Source organism: Raphanus sativus, chromosome 3 (genome assembly GCF_000801105.2).
Source record: "Raphanus sativus cultivar WK10039 chromosome 3, ASM80110v3, whole genome shotgun sequence".
Taxonomy (NCBI): domain Eukaryota; kingdom Viridiplantae; phylum Streptophyta; class Magnoliopsida; order Brassicales; family Brassicaceae; genus Raphanus; species Raphanus sativus.
The window spans coordinates 17,572,354-17,592,169 of NC_079513.1; the positions used below are offsets into that span (position 1 = coordinate 17,572,354).

The 19,816-nt window shown below is 32.7% G+C and overlaps 5 protein-coding genes across 5 annotated transcripts; 4 read left to right on the forward strand and 1 right to left on the reverse strand.

The window, feature by feature from the left end:
• The first annotated feature begins 6,182 nt into the window (after positions 1-6,182).
• On the forward strand, positions 6,183-6,443 carry LOC108845361 (precursor of CEP4). The gene has a single exon (XM_018618581.1). It carries the CDS (start codon positions 6,183-6,185, stop codon positions 6,441-6,443), a length of 261 nt encoding a protein of 86 aa, XP_018474083.1.
• Positions 6,444-13,343: 6,900 nt separating this feature from the next.
• On the forward strand, positions 13,344-14,123 carry LOC108845362 (serpin-Z1-like). The gene has a single exon (XM_018618582.1). It carries the CDS (start codon positions 13,344-13,346, stop codon positions 14,121-14,123), a length of 780 nt encoding a protein of 259 aa, XP_018474084.1.
• Positions 14,124-14,157: 34 nt separating this feature from the next.
• On the forward strand, positions 14,158-14,824 carry LOC130510047 (serpin-Z3). The gene is made up of 3 exons (XM_057006387.1): positions 14,158-14,201; positions 14,319-14,322; positions 14,504-14,824. The coding sequence occupies exons 1-3, from the start codon at positions 14,158-14,160 to the stop codon at positions 14,822-14,824; spliced, it is 369 nt and encodes a 122-aa protein (XP_056862367.1).
• Positions 14,825-15,662: 838 nt separating this feature from the next.
• Positions 15,663-17,147, forward strand: LOC108846448 (serpin-ZX). The gene is made up of 2 exons (XM_018619677.2): positions 15,663-16,127; positions 16,357-17,147. Exons 1-2 carry the CDS (start codon positions 15,726-15,728, stop codon positions 17,086-17,088), a joined length of 1,134 nt encoding a protein of 377 aa, XP_018475179.1. The 5' UTR covers positions 15,663-15,725; the 3' UTR covers positions 17,089-17,147.
• Positions 17,148-17,748: 601 nt separating this feature from the next.
• On the reverse strand, positions 17,749-19,300 carry LOC130509593 (protein BASIC PENTACYSTEINE7). Its single transcript, XM_057005746.1, has 2 exons — positions 19,139-19,300; positions 17,749-18,624 (listed from the first exon to the last, which is right to left on the reverse strand). The coding sequence occupies exon 2, from the start codon at positions 18,586-18,588 to the stop codon at positions 17,911-17,913; it is 678 nt and encodes a 225-aa protein (XP_056861726.1). The 5' UTR covers positions 18,589-18,624; positions 19,139-19,300; the 3' UTR covers positions 17,749-17,910.
• Positions 19,301-19,816: the final 516 nt, after the last annotated feature.

The following is a 19,816-nucleotide window of genomic DNA, read 5'->3' on the forward strand; positions in this document are numbered from 1 at the left end:
CTCTATTAGATGATGGAGCATTCTTAAGAAAATTTTTGAGGAATTGGGAGCCATTTCAAGTTAAAAAGAAATCAAGAATGGTCGCTGATCGAGTTGGTTATATAGAAAGTGCTTGGAGTGGAAGCCTGCAGCGGGTCATGTACCTCGCTGGTACTATGGCGAAGCTATGAGCAGATCATCGCAATGGTTTGGTGAGATTATAGCTGTAAAAGAGGTGGGATGATCACTGGTTGTCCATGTCCAGATATAAATGGATATCTATTTTGTTGACACTCATTTGTCCATGTGGATTATAAATGGACAAAGATCACAAGACCAATGGACAATGGGCATTAGTGGATTTGGACTATATGGACGCGGTCGGTCCAATGATCACAAAACTGTAGGATTTTTAAATTTGAGTTTTTCCATCAAAATCGTAAAATCGAATTCTTCTGCTAAAATCTTAATATTAAAATTTTCCGCCAAAATTATTAAATCAAGTTTTCAGCTAAAATCATAAAATCGATTTTATGTCAAAACCGCAAAATCAAGTTTTCCGCCAAAATCTCAAAACCGAGTTTTCCGCCAAAACCACAAAATCGAATTTTTCGCCAAACCGCAAAACCGAGTTTTCTCGCAAAAACTGCGAAACTGAATTTTCCAGTCAAAACCGCAAAACGAGTTTTCCAACCAAAACCGTAAAATCGAGTTTTCTGTCAAAACCAAAAAATTGAGTTTCCCTCCAAAACCGCAAAATGAGTTTTTCCACCAAAATCGTAATATCAAGTTTTCCCACCAAAATTGAAAAATCGAGTTTGCCCGCTAAAATCGGAAAATTGAGGTTTTCCGCCAAAATCTTAATATCGAGTTTTTTCAAATCAAGTTTTATGCCCAAATCAAAAATTAAGTTTTTCGCAAAAATCAAGTTTATAGGTTTATAAATTGAAATTTAGAATTTCTTATATGGTCGGTCTATTATGGATCCCATGGCAGTCCAAATAAACATGTGTGTTAGTGGATTTGGTTCTTAATGGACATGAACACTTTTTGTCCATGAACAATAAATGGACAAATGGATATGGGCTAATGGACGTGGACGAGCCCAGTTTACAGCTCTAGGTGAGATCACTCCAGCATTTTCAATCTTCAAGATGACTCAAATGGGAACAAGCAAGTGGTAGAGCAGGATGCGGGAGTGAGTTACGACAGCCACTCTACTGCTGCGAGTTCAGAAGTGGGTCATCAAAGCGGTTTGTAGCACCTGCCGGATGCAGGACAAGATCATGCGCTCTCGATAAACGAACAAGTGTTGGAGCGAGTCAGCACAGTGAGGCATCAAGATCAATGTATCTTCAGCGAGCCATGGAGCGAGGCCACACACCAACTACACCAAGCCGCTCTCACCCTCCGAGTGAAGACATCTCGAGAAGTGCAAGAGCGGGTTAGCGCAGCAAGTCGAGGCAGTCACTGTGGTCGCAGCGAGTATTGGAGCGGGTTGGCACAGCGGGATGACAAGGCCGCTCCCACGTCTTTATTTGGTGGAGTTTTATTTGTTTTATGAGCTTTTTCAGATCTGTTAACTGGGCCCATTAGAATTTTAAGAGTCCTATAAATATATTTTAGACTTAAAAGTTGAGACTTATCTTGTTTTCGCAAAACTTCTTTGCAATTTTGGTGAAAACTTGAATCTTTATCTATCTAATATATCTTTCTTGAGAATCTAAGTTTATTTCATCTTCTTATGATGATTATTCTTAAATCTATTATGGTTTTAAGGTTAAGCATGGTTATTAGTGACTAAACTCCTTTTGAATTCATGGGTTAGGGTGATTATACGGTGATTAAGAGAAGAACTATGGTGTTTAGTGTTAAATCTCTTTGTTTTCTTGCTTATATATTACTATTAATGCTAGATTAGTGTTGACCACTCTGATCTAGATCATTAGACATTTCATACCCGAAAGCTGTTTGATCAAATGTTTGAACCAAGTCAAAAAAATTTCTTTTTGTCTTCCTAGCCAAGAAATTGAGGCTAGGGTGCTTAGATAGTTATTAGAGTAGCTCTTAATAATTACTCGAGTTCATCAAACCAATGGGAAATGATGTTTGGTGATTCATTGCAAATGATCATTCATCTTGAGAAATAACTTGTTTAAATTCGTGATCTAGACTAAGGAAATATTTTAATTGATAATTTACTACTCTAGATTGAATCTTAGTCACCTGAAATCAAGTCCCTAAACTCATGAGTCTTCTTTGCTCTTACTTATTGAAAGTTGTAAGTTATTTGTTCTTATTTATTTAGTTCTCGAACTGAAATCACTTAACTACCTTGGTTGCATTCATTCTCTTAAATTTTCTTTGCATTATGATTGCTTAGAATTGGATTGACATCTTTGTATACTACTTTGATACTTGGATTCAGTTTGTATCAATTAGAGTATATGGATTTAATCTGTTTTAATTAAGCCTCTCTGCCCGGTTTACGAGTGATTCAATACCGACTAATCACTGGCAATGAATCTCTAACTAATGACCATGATTCTTGTACATGAGATCTACAACCTCTTGCTTGTTCTGACGTAGTCCTTTCTTTCCATGCACTGATAGCTGCTTCTAACCAAATTAATGTCTTAGAGCTGCATGTTCGCTTACCAACCTAAGAGCATCTCCAACCATTTCCTATATTTGCCTCTATAATAACATTTAGAACCAAAAATACTCTAATCCTACACTATTTATGGAGTAGTCACTTTTTGTTTCTTCATTACTCCATTTTCCACTCCATTTTACAGTAAATTATGGAGTGGGGTTGGAGATGCTCTTATTCATCTAAAATAGAGATTGCTATATTTTTCTCTATTTATAGAAGAAGAAATAGCATTGCTCTATATATGGAAATCTCTAGTATTCCTCTATATTTTGCTATATATTTGGGGATCTCTATTTTTTTAAAAAAAATATACTTTGAAACAAACCACATTTCTATTTATGGAGTTCTTCTATTATAGAGAAAAAATAGCAAAATACTCCGAGGCAGTACATTAGAGATGGTCTAATAGAAATAAAGATTTCATTTACCGAGTACCGAGGCAGACTCTGAAGCCAAGACTTTGGACAGTTTGTACCCAATGGCATGTCTTTCATCAAGACTGTAAAAACCAATGGAATAATTCATATTCTTTTGACATTCAACAAAAAAAACAAGCTTTTACCTTGGGCGATGCATCCTTAATAATAGTAGGAACTTAATATTATTATAGTACTTTTAATTCTTTTCTTTTTAAACGCCAGAAAGATAGACACTACGAACCCAGATAATATTATATTTAAGTATACTACATTAAAAATTCTATAAATTAGTAATATTGAGACTATAATATTTTATTAATTTATTAAGTTACTAATTTACAAAAAAAAATTTATTTTTATAATATTTTTTATAAAATAAACAAAATAATTGACTCTATCGTATAAACATTAATTATTTTTTTTTAAATTCGAATTTCATGTAATCTTTATTTTATTATTTACTCTATATAAAATATATTTTATAAATTTTAAATGTGGTTAAGATATAATTCTACTAAATATTAGAAAAATATATTGAAATGTTAAGAAAATATAGAGATAATTTTATTGTGAAATAAATGCAAATAACACAACTGTTGGTTTGTATTTATATAAAATATTAATTTATAATTTTAGTGGGACTATATATTTACAAAATATTTTCTAAAATATTATTATCTTACTTTCTTCGATTTGTTTTATATTTTGAACCGATCCAATTCGGGAACGGAAAAATTTATTAATTTATAATATTTATTAATTTTTGATTATTAATCTATAGAGTTTTTACTGTAATCATTTTTAGACTGTAATACATTGATACGTATTCAATTTCAAAACAATTTTAAAATATACCGCTTTGGGAAGAAACGGTCTAAGCATTTAAGGTAACTGTAAAAAAAAAAATAGTAAATCACATGTAAACTATACAAGATTTCAAGAGTGAATTTTATAGGGTTGGTCGTTGAGCTAAAAAGTAATGTGTTTCGTTTAGACTTTAGAGGAATACCGTAATGATACATATATTTTAGTTTTAACGTCAAAGTTCTACGTTAATTTTGGAGGTTTCCGGCTGGTTTCAAAAATGTTTGGTATGTTCATTAAAAGTTGGAATATCACAAGAAATCCCTTTTTCAAAAAAAAAAAAAGTTGGAATATCATGATGGGTACGTAGCCATTTCCCATTTGAAACCCTTGCCACTAGGGACTTCGTTCGAGCATCGTTTGTGGATGAGCAGTCTATATTAAGAAGCCAAAACCTACAGGAATTTTTAATCTAATGAATGAACACATGTTCTCTTTCATTTAGTAAGGATTTTTTAATCTAATGAATGGACCATGGTACCTGACTTCCTGCAACAAATAGAATATGCCAACACTAAATTCATATCGAAACAGACTATGAAAGTACTTACTAAAATACTAGAGAAAATCTTTGAACAGATTATAGAACCCTAGCTTTCGTGAAACAATAAAGAGTACACATGAATTTATTATCAGTATCCTGTAAAATAAAGTTATTGGTTTGCTTACAAAGGAGAAAATAATAATCACGGTCTGATTTTGTAAGATTCGAAATAAATATAATAGTCTTTCCGTGAATATAAACGTACGTAAAATCGAATATATGTACTATTAGCTTTTATGCTGGGATTCCTTGAATAGACCATTTACGGTAAGGGTTTCCTTAACAGAAAAAGAATTAATCTTAGTGATGGTGACGGCTTGGAATTCCTTTTTTATTCTGATTGGCTGAAATTCAAAGTTCCATGATGTCTTAATATATGGAGTATAAACAAATGCCTTTAAATTATTTCTTTTCGCATTCTCTTTGTTTTATACTACAATTAGGCCAATTATTTTCATATCTAGAAGTGAAGTCTCTGGCCTGTGTACAATTCAGAAAATTAATTGTTCGAATATTTGTGGTGATAATAATATACGTAACTCTTTTTTTCAAAAAAATAATAATATACGTAAATATAAACAAAAATGCATAACGCCGGAACCTAATTAAATACTGTAAAAAAAAAAAAAATACTGTAGTTTACAAAAAAGGAACCTAATTATATACTAATATATATACATATTATAGGGTTGTGTTATCAAGAAAAGTGCTTCTAAAACCAAGAAAGATGCGATCGAGGAGATAGAACTTACCATTTTAGGAAAATATTCGAGGGCGAACTCGCTTTCTCTTTAATATTGGAAGCCAAAAACAAATTGTCCAAAGTATAATACGGCGGACAATTAATGTTCCATGTGTTTGTACAGAGGATCAACTTAATTGAATTACTCCTTCTGTTTTTCCAAAGACTGATATTCAAAAATTTAAAACTTTAAATTAATTATTAGACTTTATTTATTGTATTTTAAAAAATAAAAAAATTACATAAACTGTATAAAAGTGTTGAGATATTTATTAAGAAAAAGATAAAACAGTACAATAATTAAAAAACACAAATAACAAAGAAAAGAAATATACTTTTTAGTGTACAGAAAAAAAAAATCAAAAATCATTTCAAAACCGAGAAAATATATTACGTACGTTATATATGTCTTGATCTATAATAGTTTTTTTTAATAACTTCTTCTTAGTAAACATACACAAAAAATTGTAGAGTTGACTGTATATAGTAGACGTAAAATAAAATTAATGGAATAACATTGGATGGATGAAACAACATGAATCTATCTAAAAGTTTTTCAAAATTTTCCATTCGAGAAACTTTTTGATAGTATTTTAAAATTTTAATAATTTATCAACTATTACAATATTTTTTCTTCAAATGTGAGGGTTTTACCTTAGATAGTCCCAGTGGCAATTGTGTAAAAAATCTTAAATGTGTTTAAAAAAAATCTTAAGTGTACTCCTCTACGCATCTTCAAAAGATGCCTTATATATATAAGATATACACTATTTACTTTAAGAACTACCTATATATGTGCCCATGTTCTAACATTAGTCTTGAGCATCGAGTCATACGGTGTTCTGAGGTCCTTAAACCCTCTATCGATTCTTCTAAATTTACATATTTCCCTCTTGTTTCGGAGAAGAAAGCAACCACTTAATTAAGCATTCGCTTTAAAAGGTTTAATATCCTAACCAAAACCCAAATTTCTCAGTGATGATGAATCGTGGTTGTTCATTCACGCTTTTGTCTGGTTTTCTTATAACTCTTTTGGTGACACAACTACACTTTGATCCCACAACGGCAGCTCGACATGCACCGGTTGTTTCCTGGTCACCACCTGAGCCGCCAAAAGATGATTTTGTGTGGTACCACAAGATCAATCGCTTCAAGAACATAGAACAAGATGCGTTCAGGCCAACTCACCAGGGTCCTAGTCAAGGTATCGGACACAAGAGCCCTCCTGGTGCATTTTAAATATGGTTCTGGAGAAATCTACGGCTTTGTCGCTCGTTCGTGTCTGTTTTTGATATTTTGTGTTCCGTTTTACGATGGGTAAAGTAAAATAAAAGAAGAAGATAAGAAGTTACATACCAGTTTCTTGTGGACAGTACATGAACGTAGATCCACAAGAAAATGATTTCAGAGTTTTTTTTTCCTTTTCTAAGTGATACTTCGTCCTTAAAGAAAAGGCCATGAAAATATCTCTGTGGTTGCTTATAGTGTTTTTGGTGTTTTTCTATGTTGAGATGTAAGATTTCCATCTTTTCTAGTCAATTTATATTTTGTCACTTTAAATAAAATTAATGATTGATGGCATAATTTTATCATCTATTAAAAAGTTAAATTTGCATTTATCAAAATTTTATAGCTACATATATGAATATGTAAATATAAATGTTATTACAAATATTTATAATATCCGTTAATTTTTTTAAAATGTTTTTTCAAGAAACTAATAAATTGTAAATATTCCTTCACAGAGAAATCAATCAGATTGTCTTTATATTTAAATTTTAAACTTGCCATACAACGATAAATTAAAAGGAAATTATTCTTTTCGTGTAAAAACATTTAAATATTAGTATTACATAACTTCGAACAAGTTAATAATAGTTTTATCATCATAGATTCTCTATTCAAATTCAGTGAGACTCTTTAGTGTTGTTATTCAATCGAATTTTAGGTTAGCATGCAGAGGTTGTCTTGAAAAAAAAGTTCTTACCAAAAAGGTAATATTCTCGACAAAATTGAGCTGTATAGTACATGTGCAAATGTTTGGGTAGCAACTCCTATAAGGCTATAACTTTAACAACAAGCAGATATACAAATATTACGTGATGCATAGTAAATGGGAATGTACCATATATTAATACATAAATGATAATATGGCATTTACACGCTTTCAAGTTTTCAAAAAAATGTTTCCATAAATACATATTTTTTAATAAAACGTCTGAAATGATCAAATGTAGAAAACCAAGAATTCATATTTCAGTTTATTTTGACATTTTGTTTTTAATTTTTATAGCACAGAAGCTTAATTTTTTTTAATTAATATTCCCTCCATTTTAAGTTAGATGACATTTTAGTTTTTACACGCTAATTAAAAATAGTTAAATATTCAGTTTTACTTTTATTTAATTATCCAATTCTTTTCTAATTTATTAGTGATATAAATTGCATTAAAATACACAAAATGAGATATATTTCATAACAAAAAAATTATTACAGAGACACTTAATATAAAATGGAGGGAATTGTAATTTTATGTTTTTCATTTGTTTTACAGTTTTACTTATATAGTTTTTTAGTCTACAAGTGTTCTGGTTTCAGTGATTTTATTTTATAGTTAAGGTACCATTTAATTTTTGTTCCTTCATATTTAAAATGCCAACTTATTAGTGCATCATAGCCTTCAAAAAAAAACTTATTAGTACATCATTTGGCACCTTCTGTTTAACACAATGAACTGGATATATATAATCTAGGGTTGAACATAAAAAGAAGAAATATTTTAGATTAACTATCGTGGGTGGAGGTGGACCTAACGCTTTTTCTTTGGAGTTGGATTTAGCAAAAGGTTAGTAATGATGAGATACATAAATGGAACTTGTACTAGGTTATTAATAAGTTGGTTACAACTATAGAATAGTTAAATTAATAGAAAACATTTATGTTTATATAAGTACTCAAGAGGGTTATTAAATATTAAGACATAAAACTTTTTAGTTTTAATATTCGAGCTTATTATAATAAATAAAAAGATTGTACTTGTGCGCTGGTTCTTTATTCATGTGTGGGTATGCGTTTCGGAGTGGACGAGCCTATATAAGTATTAAATATACAAAAGAATAAATAAATAACGGTCGAGTATTGAACATCGATTGAAAAGAAGATTTATCCTTTTTAATATACAAACTAATGAAGAAGTTAACGTTTGTATATTTGGGAAGGAAAGTATTGAAGTTAACGTACGTCGCGCGAAGTCATCCTAATTGGTTATTTGAAGTCTTTGTGAATGAGAGCCGAGGTCTCTAATTTTTTTGGGGAGATTGGACGGGTGGTCCTTACAAGTGTAGGCTTGTGGAAGTAATTTTGTTGCTCTTGTTGTTGTGGAGCTTAAGCTGTGTCATCCCTTATATTCAAACGATGATATATTTGGGAAGGAAAATTTAAAATGTGTTAAAAAAAATCTAGAAGTTAACGTTTCTTAGTAATTAAATTTATTTGACATTAATGTTCAAAAAAATAAAACTTGGCATTTGGATCATCCAACTAAGGAGGTTAAGTTTCAACAAGGTCACTTTCTGTGGAGACTCAGCAACACTTTATGAGCAACTATCCAAAAGAAACCAGGGAGAAACTGAACTGAAAGCTCAATACAATCATCACCAGACCTATGTTGAAGACATCCTAAACCTCATAAAAGGTTCCCATTTTGATTTTAATTTCTTTAAGATTCCAGGAATTGCCATTGATGTAGCTTATAAACTAGCTAAAAAGGGTAGAATGGAAAACCCTAGCTGTGTAATAAAGTAACTCTTGTATGTTTTAACTTATGGAACGAATCAAGTAAAATGTTGAAACCAAGAAGTATTCGGCAATATTGGAATGTAAACTTACATGTTTACCAGTTACACCCAAAGAGAGTTCTTATTTATTCTAAATCCTAGATAAAAAGCGTGCGGAAAGAAAGTCGGATTTTCATTTGAATATGAGAAGAGTCTTTTTATTTATTCCATATCCTAGATGAGTGAGACGAATAGTAAATTAGTAACTAGTAAGCATATATGACATGTCGATTACTGCCTCATGTTTATTTCACCTTGGAATTCCTCTTCAGTTATTAGTTTACCAAGAGATTCAACAGTCTCAATTCGGGTTATTCGAAAAAAAAAAACCTATCAAATCAAATCACGTATACTCTATAAAAGATATAAGTTGGACTGTTTGAATAACAGAAAACCCAATGCTTTTCTCAAAAAGAAAAGAAAAGAAAAACGAGTGCTAAAGTAACGAATAAGCATCGACTTGCTCAAAACTACTCCCTCCGTTTCGATTTAATTATCGTTGTAGAGACATTTTTCGTTTTAAAATAAGTGTCGTTTTAGAATTCCAATGCAAAATTTATTAAAAAGATTTTCATTTTATTTTTCTATTGGTCGAAATGTAGTTAGATATATAGATAATTGTATTTTTATTTTAGAAATATATAAAATCATGTATTTTCTTAACATGTGTGTATAAACCTAGAACGACAATTAAAATGAAAAGGAAAGAGTATTAAAAGAACTTTTTAGTACATGTTGGGTAAAGAAGCTAATTTTCTAAGAGTTATTAATACTAAGAGGCAGTTTTCATGTTTTTATTACAATATAAGGCAGTTTCAACTACTGAGGTAGTTTTTTCTAACTAAAACCAAAAATAGTTAACAAAATAAATTCATGTGACCAAAATAGTTTCACACTTTGCAACTTACATTATCTCTCTCCTCTCTACATAATCATCACCACGTTTTTTTCTCCAACTTGCATTATCTTTCTCTTCTCCTTTTTTTTCTCCTTCGTCTTCTTCCTCATTCATTCTCTATTTTTTTATAAAATTCATATTTGATTCTTAAATTTCTTTTTTCAATTTTTTTTATGAAATCGTTTTCTCCATCACTCAATCTATCTTTTGAGATCTGTGAAGCTATAGTTTTGAGATATATGTTAGATGCCCAACATGTTCTAAACTTGTGTACATTCATTAGTGTACATGTGTACAATAAAGGTTAATGTGTAAAGTTGTATATAGTTGTGTATATTCGTTAGTGTATATGTGTACATTCGTTAGTGTACATGTGTACATTCGTTAGTGTACATGTGTACATTCGTTATGCTCAAAAACAAAAAATGGTGTTACATATGAGTGTCTATGCATCGGTGTACAAGTGGACACAATTATTCAAGTGAATCATTATACATGATAGTAATATTTGTATGTACACATGAACTTCATTTGGTTGTACATCATTTGGTTGTACACATGTGTGCAGGGGTGAGAGTTTTGTTTGTAAATGATACTCTTTGTATTGAGAATTGATTTTGATTTGTGTACATATAATGGAAAGTGATAATAGTATAGGTGCACAATGTAAATATTGTACACAAATAAGTGTGTACATGTGTATTATGTTGCATGTTTATCTATGTGCACAATGTGTCAAATTATATTTGGGTTTGTACACATGTACACCCTCAAAATTAAGAGCCGAATTGAAACATCTACAAAATTCAAAGACCCATTTTATGAAAAATATGGCATGTACAATTAAAAAGTATGAAATCAATTTGAAATGATATATTTGCAAATCAGAAACGTATGGGTCAGAAATGAATATATCCAAAATGTCTAGGGACCAGATGTGCAATAAAATCAAAATTGGCCATTGTTGCTCATCGAGCTTTTACAACGAAGGCGGCGAGATGGAGGAGATGAAAACGGCGAGACAGAGGTGACAACGAGAAGCAAGCGACGAAGACGATGAAAAAAAGGAAGCGACGAAGACGATGACGAAAAGGAGGCGCTGAAAGAGTGACGAGAAGGATGAGACAAACACGGCGACGAGAATGAGACAGATGACGAAGCAACAGAGGAGACATGGCCGTAAAGAAAGGAAGTCGTGACAGATTGAAAGCTGATGACGGCTAAGATTCAAGGTGGCTTGGACATAAGAATGTGTGGGTCTGGGTTGCAGAAGTAGAAGCTAGCGGAGTGATGGAAGATGATGTTACAATTTGAGGTCTAAATTGTGTCCACTTGTACACCGATGCATAGACACTCACATGTAACACCATTTTTTGTTTTTGAGCAATAACGAACTAACGAATGTACACTAACGAATGTACACATGTACACTAACGAATATACACAACTATATACAACTTTACACATTAACCTTTATTGTACACATGTACACTAATGAATGTACACAACTTTAGAACATGTTGGGCATCTAACATATATCTCAAAACTATAGCTTCACAGATCTCAAAAGATAGATCGAGTGATGGAGAAAACGATTTCATAAAAAAAATTTGAAAAAAGAAATTTAAGAATCAAATATGAATTTTCTAAAAAATAGAGAATGAAAAATTTGAAAAAAGATTTTTTTTTAGATTCGTTTCGGCTCCGAAAGATGATTACGATTTTGATCTTCAAAACAAAAGAAAATAATACAAAGTGGAGATGGTGAATGTGGTTTTTTGCAAAATAATAAATCTCAACCATTAAAATAAAAAAAAAATCCAATGGTTAGAAAATGAAACAGATATAAATTTTGTCAATTATGTCAGATTTAATCTAGACCACAGAATGAGAAGAGGGATGTGTGGTTGAGCTTATACTTAGTTACAAGTTGACTAATTATTTAGAAAAGAAAGACGTTGTTAGAAGAAAGTGTTCTAAGAGTTGAAACTGTCTTTTTGTGTAATAAAAACTTCAAAACTGTCTTACAATGTAATTGTTTCATTTTCTAAAAAGGACACCAGTGATTCCATCACGATGGTTGATATGTTGTAGTCGTGACTGTCTTCAAAAAGATGGTAAATCTCGAAAGGACCTTAATCCATGAATCATCTATATTATTAAAACTGAAGTACACATTAAGATTGTTTGGAAACATGAATAGTAGTCTAAATTAAAATTGTTTGGAAACATGGATAGTAATATTACATTAATTGGTTTCAAATTTTACTTAATTTAACAATTTTATTAATTATATTATCTTAACAATAATTCACATCATTAATTATATTACTATAATAATAATAATGCAGATTTTTATTTATTAATTAATAAATATAAACTTGTCCAATTATAAAATCAAAATATAAATAATTATATTTTCTATATGGTTAAAAGTTCGGTTTAGTTTGTTTTATTAAAATATTTTTTATTTTAGTTTCAATTCGTTGGAAAACTACGTAATCAAAAATATAATTTAAAGACATGTTTTTGTGAATAAAATAAAAACATAAAATTAAAATATTAAAAAATGTGTTACTTTTACTGTCACTTCAATTTTCACTCCATAAAATATTTTACTAAATAAAAGAACTTTTTATTTCACTTAATTTAGTCAAACACATAAAAAGATTTTTTTTTATTAAAATCAGTTAGGCATGAACATTGGTTATTCATTTATGTACAAATTGTTCATTTTGGGTATTGTTTTTTTGTTTTAAAATTAGGTCAGTTTCAATATTATAAATTTATGTATGGGTTTTTAGTTGTATCCTTTTGGATCTAGAAGAATTCGGTTTTGATGTATAGAAACCTAAAAAATATCAAAATAACCAATATGTCTAAAACTGGTTCAAATAGTATATCAAATAACCATATTACCCAATTCAGTCATGGTCTTTTGAATATAATTAGTTATATTACATGACATCTTAAACATATAGCACTAATTATGAAAAATAAATATCAATATCTTAAGAGAAATTGCCAAAAATATCATTTTCATAGTACCACTTTTCATGTTTACACTAACCATTTTTACCACTACTTTTAATGAAGGCTTTAGATTTGAAGGTTTAGGATTTAGGGTTTAGATTTGATGTTTTAGAGTTTAAGGTATATAGTTTAAGGTTTAGAGTTGAGGATTTAGGGTTTAGAGTTGAGGATTTAGGGTTTAGAATTGAGGATTTAGGGTTTAGGGTTGAAAGTGGTATTTTTGAAAATTCCCCTAGATACTTTCGGTTGGATTTCCAGTAATTTTTAGAAAACCACAATTAAATATACTAATATTTATATATACTAATTTTAAGAAGCCTTCTCTAATACATATACATTGGTCCACATTGTGATTTTTTTATTGAAGTGTTTATGGTCCCCAAAATCTCTATGTTTGATGTTGATAGCTTTGTTTTTTTTCTTAAAAAGGCTGATGAAGTGTCTAAAGAGGTGAATGCATGGGTTGAAAAGCAGACAAATGGACTCATCACTGATCTTCTTCCACCAAAGTCTGTGTCTCCTTTGACTGATTACATATTTGCTAACGCCCTGTTCTTCAACGGGAGGTGGGACAAACAGTTTGATCCGTTGCTTACCAAAGATTCTGACTTCCACCTCCTCGATGGAACCAAAGTACGTGTGCCCTTCATGACCGGTAACTTCAGGTACCATCTCGATGTTTACCCAAGTTTCAAGGTCCTAAAGCTACCTTACAGAATGGGAAGTGACTGGAGAGAAGACGGTCGTGGTTTCTTGATGCAAATCTATCTCCCTGATGACAAAGATGGGTTGCCTGCAATGCTGGAGACGTTAGCTACCACCCCTGACGACAAGGAGATTCCTAGCTACAGGGCAGATATGAAAGAACTCAAGCTTCCACGGTTTAAGTTTGGATTTGGTTTCAAAGCCTCGGAAGCTCTGAAAGGTTTGGGGTTGAATCTACCGTTGGAGACTATCTTACACAAGTCTTGCATTGAGGTTGATGAAGTGGGATCCAAAGCTGCTGCTGCTTTGAGGAGCATCGGCGCTTGTGGTCCTGCGGAGAAGAAGTATGACTTCGTGGCTGATCATCCTTTTCTCTTCCTTGTTAAAGAATGGAGAAGTGGAGTGGTTCTGTTCCTTGGCCAAGTTCTTGATCCTTCCATGCATTAACCTGCGTCTTAAGAGATAATCAGACAATGTTATAATGGCTTTTCAACAATGGAGCATTTCAAATAATAACTTCACCTAGTCCTTGGATTATATTTCTTAATTTTTTCTTTTTCATAATATTAAGTCTGTTTTTTTCGTCTTCTTTTGACATTGAATCACTCTTCAATTGGTGGTTATATTTAAGAATTAATTAAGTAAGGTGAAATATGTTGTTCGAATTTCTGATTGGTCCAATAAAACTAATTTTTTTATCAAATTATTGTCATATAAGTCGCCTTTTATTCTTATATCTTTTATGGAAGAATTGATGAAGAATAAATTTCCTAGAACCAATAAACAAAATAATCACAAAATAATTTATTGATTATTTTGTCCATTAGATCCCTAGCCACCGGGCAGATGTAGAAGAGCTTAAGATTCCAAGGTTTAAATTTGGTTTTGACTTTGAAGCATCGGAAGCTCTGAAAGGGTTGGGGTTGAATCTACCATTGGAGACTATCATCCACAAGTCTTGCATTGAGGTTGATGAAGTGGGATCCAAAGCTGCAGCAGCTGCAGCTGTGATCGGCATCGGCGCTTGTGGTCTTGCGGAGAAGAAGTATGACTTCGTGGCTGATCATCCTTTTCTCTTCCTTGTTAAAGAATGGAGAAGTGGAGTGGTTCTGTTCCTTGGCCAAGTTCTTGATCCTTCCATGCATTAACTTGCGTCTTAAGAGACAGTTAGACAATGTTATAAGGGCATCATTATTGGTGGGCAGCCCTTAACTTTTTTTTTTTTTTTTTTTTTTTTTGTTCATCAAACACTTAAGGGCACATAAGGGCAGCCCTTATCTAAGGGCTGCCCTTATGTGCCCTTAAGTGTTTGATGAACAAAAAAAAAAAAAAAAAAAAAAAAGTTAAGGGCTGCCCACCAATAATGATGGCCTAATGCCTTTTCAACAATGGAGCATTTCAAATAATAACTTCACCTAGTCCTTGGATTATATTTCTTTTTTCTTTTTCATAATATTAAGTCTGCTTTTTTCGTCTTCTTTTGACATTGAATCACTCTTCAATTGGTGGTTATATTTAAGAATTAATTAAGTAAGGTGAAATATGTTGTTCGAATTTCTGATTGGTCCAATAAAACTAATTTTTTTATCAAATTATTGTCATATAAGTCGCCTTTTATTCTTATATCTTTTATGGAAGAATTGATGAAGAATAAATTTCCTAGAACCAATAAACAAAATAATTTATTGATTACTTTGTCCATTAGATGGTCATCGGTTTTATTTTTATATTTAATAAATAATTATTTAAATTATAAATGAGATTTAATTATATTGTTATTTTTACTTAATAAAAATGTTAGATTTCAAAATTTTGGAAATAGTTAATTTTCATTAATGAAAATAATCTAATTATTAAACCATTTATACCTACTTAGTATTAATTTTTAAAATAAAGGATTTAAATTTGGATGATCTCTGAAATCAAAAATTAAATATAGATTAGTTCTTTTTTTTTTCTTTTGGTACATGTATATATAGGGATTAGTAACCCTACTTGACCTACTCATATCTAGGCTTTCAAAGTTACCGTCTCATCCGCCCGTAAAAGATGAACGTGCGAGACCTTCGAGAATCAGTAAGTTGTCAAAACGACAACCTGTGGAGGCTGGCTAAGCACGTGATCGCCACCACCGCCGGTAAAACCTCGAACCTCGTGTTTTCGCCTGCGTTGATCAATGTTATCCTCAGCTTCATCGCAGCCAAATCTCCCGGAGCCACCCAAGAAAAGATTCTCTCCTTACTACAAGCTTCTTCTACCGATGAGCTTAACGCCGTGTCGTCCCAGATCGTAACCAAGGTCCTCGCCGACAGCACAGCAACTGGCGGACCGATGATCTCGGCAGCGAATGGTGTATGGATAGACAAGTCTCTCCCTGTCGAGCAGTCTTTCAAGAATCTCTTGGAGACTTCGTATAAGGCTGCCTTCAACCAAGTTGACTTTCGCACAAAGGTATATTTTTCTAGACAACCTACTCCTTAGCAATGCCGGACACAACCAGTTAGGTTCGGCCCCATAATTTATGTTTTATACATATCTGTGTTTAAAAAATTGCTAGGTTGCCTATATTTAGAACACTAATACATATACATAGGTCCGAATTGTAATTTTCATTTATTTAAGTGTTTGTCCTCAAAATCTCTATGTTTGATGTTGATAGCTTTGTGTTTTGTTTTAAAAGGCTGATGAAGTGTCTGAAGAGGTGAATGCATGGGTTGAAAAGCAGACAAGTGGACTCATCACTGATCTCCTTCCACCAAAGTCTGTGTCTCCTTTGACTGATCTCATATTTGCTAACGCCTTGTTCTTCAACGGGAGATGGGATAGAGAGTTTGATCCATCGCTTACCGAAGATTCAGACTTCCACCGTCTTGACGGAACCAAAGTACGTGTGCCCCTCATGACCGATGACGTCTTCGGTTACCATATCGACGTCTACCCAGGTTTCAAGGTCCTCAATCTACCTTACAGAGAAGGAAGTGACTGGGAAGAAGACGGTCGTGGTTTCTCGATGGATATCTATCTCCCTGATGACAAAGATGGGTTACCTGCAATGCTTGAGACGTTAGCTTCCACTCCTGATGACGAGGAGATCCCTAGCCACCGGGCAGATGTAGAAGAGCTTAAGATTCCAAGGTTTAAATTTGGTTTTGACTTTGAAGCATCGGAAGCTCTGAAAGGGTTGGGGTTGAATCTACCATTGGAGACTATCATCCACAAGTCTTGCATTGAGGTTGATGAAGTGGGATCCAAAGCTGCTGCTGCTGCTGCTGTGATCGGCATCGGCGCTTGTGGTCCTGCGGAGAAGAAGTATGACTTCGTGGCTGATCATCCTTTTCTCTTCCTTGTTAAAGAATGGAGAAGTGGAGTGGTTCTGTTTCTTGGCCAAGTTCTTGATCCTTCTATGCATTAACTTGTGGCTAAAGATAAAGTTTTAATCCTTTTCAACAAATGGATCATTTCAATTAATAACTTCACCTAGTCCTCGGAGTTTTATTGTCATTTTTTTCCATAATATTATTGTCTGCTTTTTTTTTCTTTTGACACTGAATCACTCTTCAATTGTGTGGTTATATTTTAGAAATAATTAATGATGAAATTCCTTGTTTTTCAAAAATTTTACTGGTCCAGTTAAATTAATTTTTATTATATTGTTGTCATATAAGTCCCATTGTATTCTTATATTTTTATGTACGGAAGAAATTATGATTGTTTAGTGTATATTTGGAGATTACAGTTTCATCATTCAGGATTATTTAGTGTACATCTTGGAGTTTTACATATTCAACCTTTGCTGGAAGAATTGATCTATTCTCTAAAGAGAAGTTATCCCAAAAAGTTTTATTAGGCTATTGAAATGTTCATGTTTGTTTTAAAAATTTAGATGAGTAAATTTGCTTAGACAATAGAGAAAAAAAGAGATTAAATTAGGGAAAGACTGTATTGTTTAGGCTTAATCACCGTGGCGAGGCCCTTGTCTACAGACTACAATAATACTCTGTTGTGTTGTTTTGTTTTACGGTTTCAAGTCCAGTTTCCACCGAACAATAATGTTGATACCAATTCGCTGCAATACTAACTAACATTCCATCTAAAAACTAAAACTTGTCTTGGCCTATTATAGACACTGAATCTCCTTCATGATTTTAAAGCCACTACGAAACATATGTACGAAAAGATACATGGAAATCACAAAAGCTAAAGCCTAAAACCAAACCCTAACAGATGAAAAGGACTACTTGATGGTCACGAACTTGTTAGTACCATGCCTGGCCCAATGGTTCCTGAGGTCAACCGGGCAAGTCAAGTCATAGCCTTCACCAGCAAGTCTCATAAGTAGCTTGACATAAGCACCATTGCTCATTTTCCTTCCGGCGAGACGAGTTCCAGGCCTCGTGGTGCTCATGGGCAGTGGGAACGTCGATATGCTGATGGTACAGCACGACGATTGCCAACCGCCCATGCCCCATTTGTAGCAAACTTTTGGAACGCCTGTACACGAACAGACAGGAGGAGGAACACCGGAGACATCGAAGCTCGAGATGTCAACAACGTTGATGTCAGGATTCTTTTTCTCTCGCTTTATTTCGGGTACGCTCAGTGTCTTCTTTGGGGTTTTGGGTGCAGAGCGTTTCTTACTTTGTGGTTTTGGCTTCAACGCTTTCGAAGGAGACTTCTGCTCTATATCGTGTCTAGATTCTCTTGTAGGAGGAGGAAACAAATGAACCTGAGGCACCACGACAACTTCAGCAGGCTCTGCTTGAGGGACTTGAGAAAGATCAAAGCCTGTGGTCCTTGGAACAGGGAAGTAAGAATGGAACCAATGAGGATTAGAAGTAGGCAAGCTTGTCTCCTTGGTTGTGCTTGTAGTAGCAGGTTGTTGCATATGATTTCGTGATGGATATGAATTCATCTCGTGGTAAGACCCGCACCCTGAAGCAGTAGCTTTCTACATTGATTTTCAAGAGCAGACAAGATTAGCCAACAACACCCCTAATAAAAAAAAACTGAAACTAAGATTATGAAGCAACAACACAAGGATCCAGGAAGCAAGACAACTATAAAAAAATACATTCCACATCCTCAAACTTAATGCCTTGAGCATAATCTACTATGTTATCAGTCAATCAGACAAAGGTTTACAAGACAGAACAGATATGAATATGACTAATTATGCACAGAAACATCTTCAAGAAATAGCCGAACTAACTCTTAACTGAGATATATAGCTCAAAGCTCCAAACTTGATGCAATCAAAAGACATGACACACAAATACAAACATCTAAAGCGTAAAAAGAGAGAACTTTCTATCTTTCCTGATTTTTTTTGAGTAAAATTTGGCAAACCCAGAAGAGATTACGGAAGAAGAAGCAAGACCCGTGATCGAAAAATCTCAACTAGCAACAGTCAACCATGAAAAATCAAAACTTGGGGGGAGGATAGGGTTTCGAAGGAGTCATACCTCGAAACAGAGTCGAATCCAAGAGCAAGAGAGATATCGACGAGAGTTAGTTACCAACGGCAACACTTTTACTGCTACGCTCTCGCACTCCACTCTCTCTCTCTCTCTCTCGAATTCTAGGGCTCACCGATTTTCAAAACAATCCGCTTCTTATTCGCCCCACGCCACTTTTATGCGATATTGGAAAAAAACATTGGGCATATGATGAAATTAAGAGAAAAACTGGGCCCAAAGAGAAAAAGAAACCAGGTGTAAGCCCGTATAGTTCATAATGGGCCTTAAATCCACACTGAATGTTGGAAATGTTTAAACATGTAGTTTAATCTGATCTTATATATAGATGACAAAAAAAAAAAAAAAAACTGATCTTATATATAAAATAATTAAGGGAAAATTCCATAAAAAACCTCAACTAAATTTTGTTAAGTTTTTTAATATCTAAAGTTTTTCTCTACCCAGTTTAATACTCCAATTAATTATTTTTCACATTTTAATACACAAACTATTAAAACTTTATCTATTTTAATACCCAAACTTTATATATTTTTATAAAAATACTAATTATTTGCAAATAGAAATTAGAAAAATCTCTAAAATTTCAAAACAAAATCTCAGAAAATTCTAATTTTGTTTTTTGTTTGATAAACAAAAGTAAATAAATTGTGTATAATCTTAAAT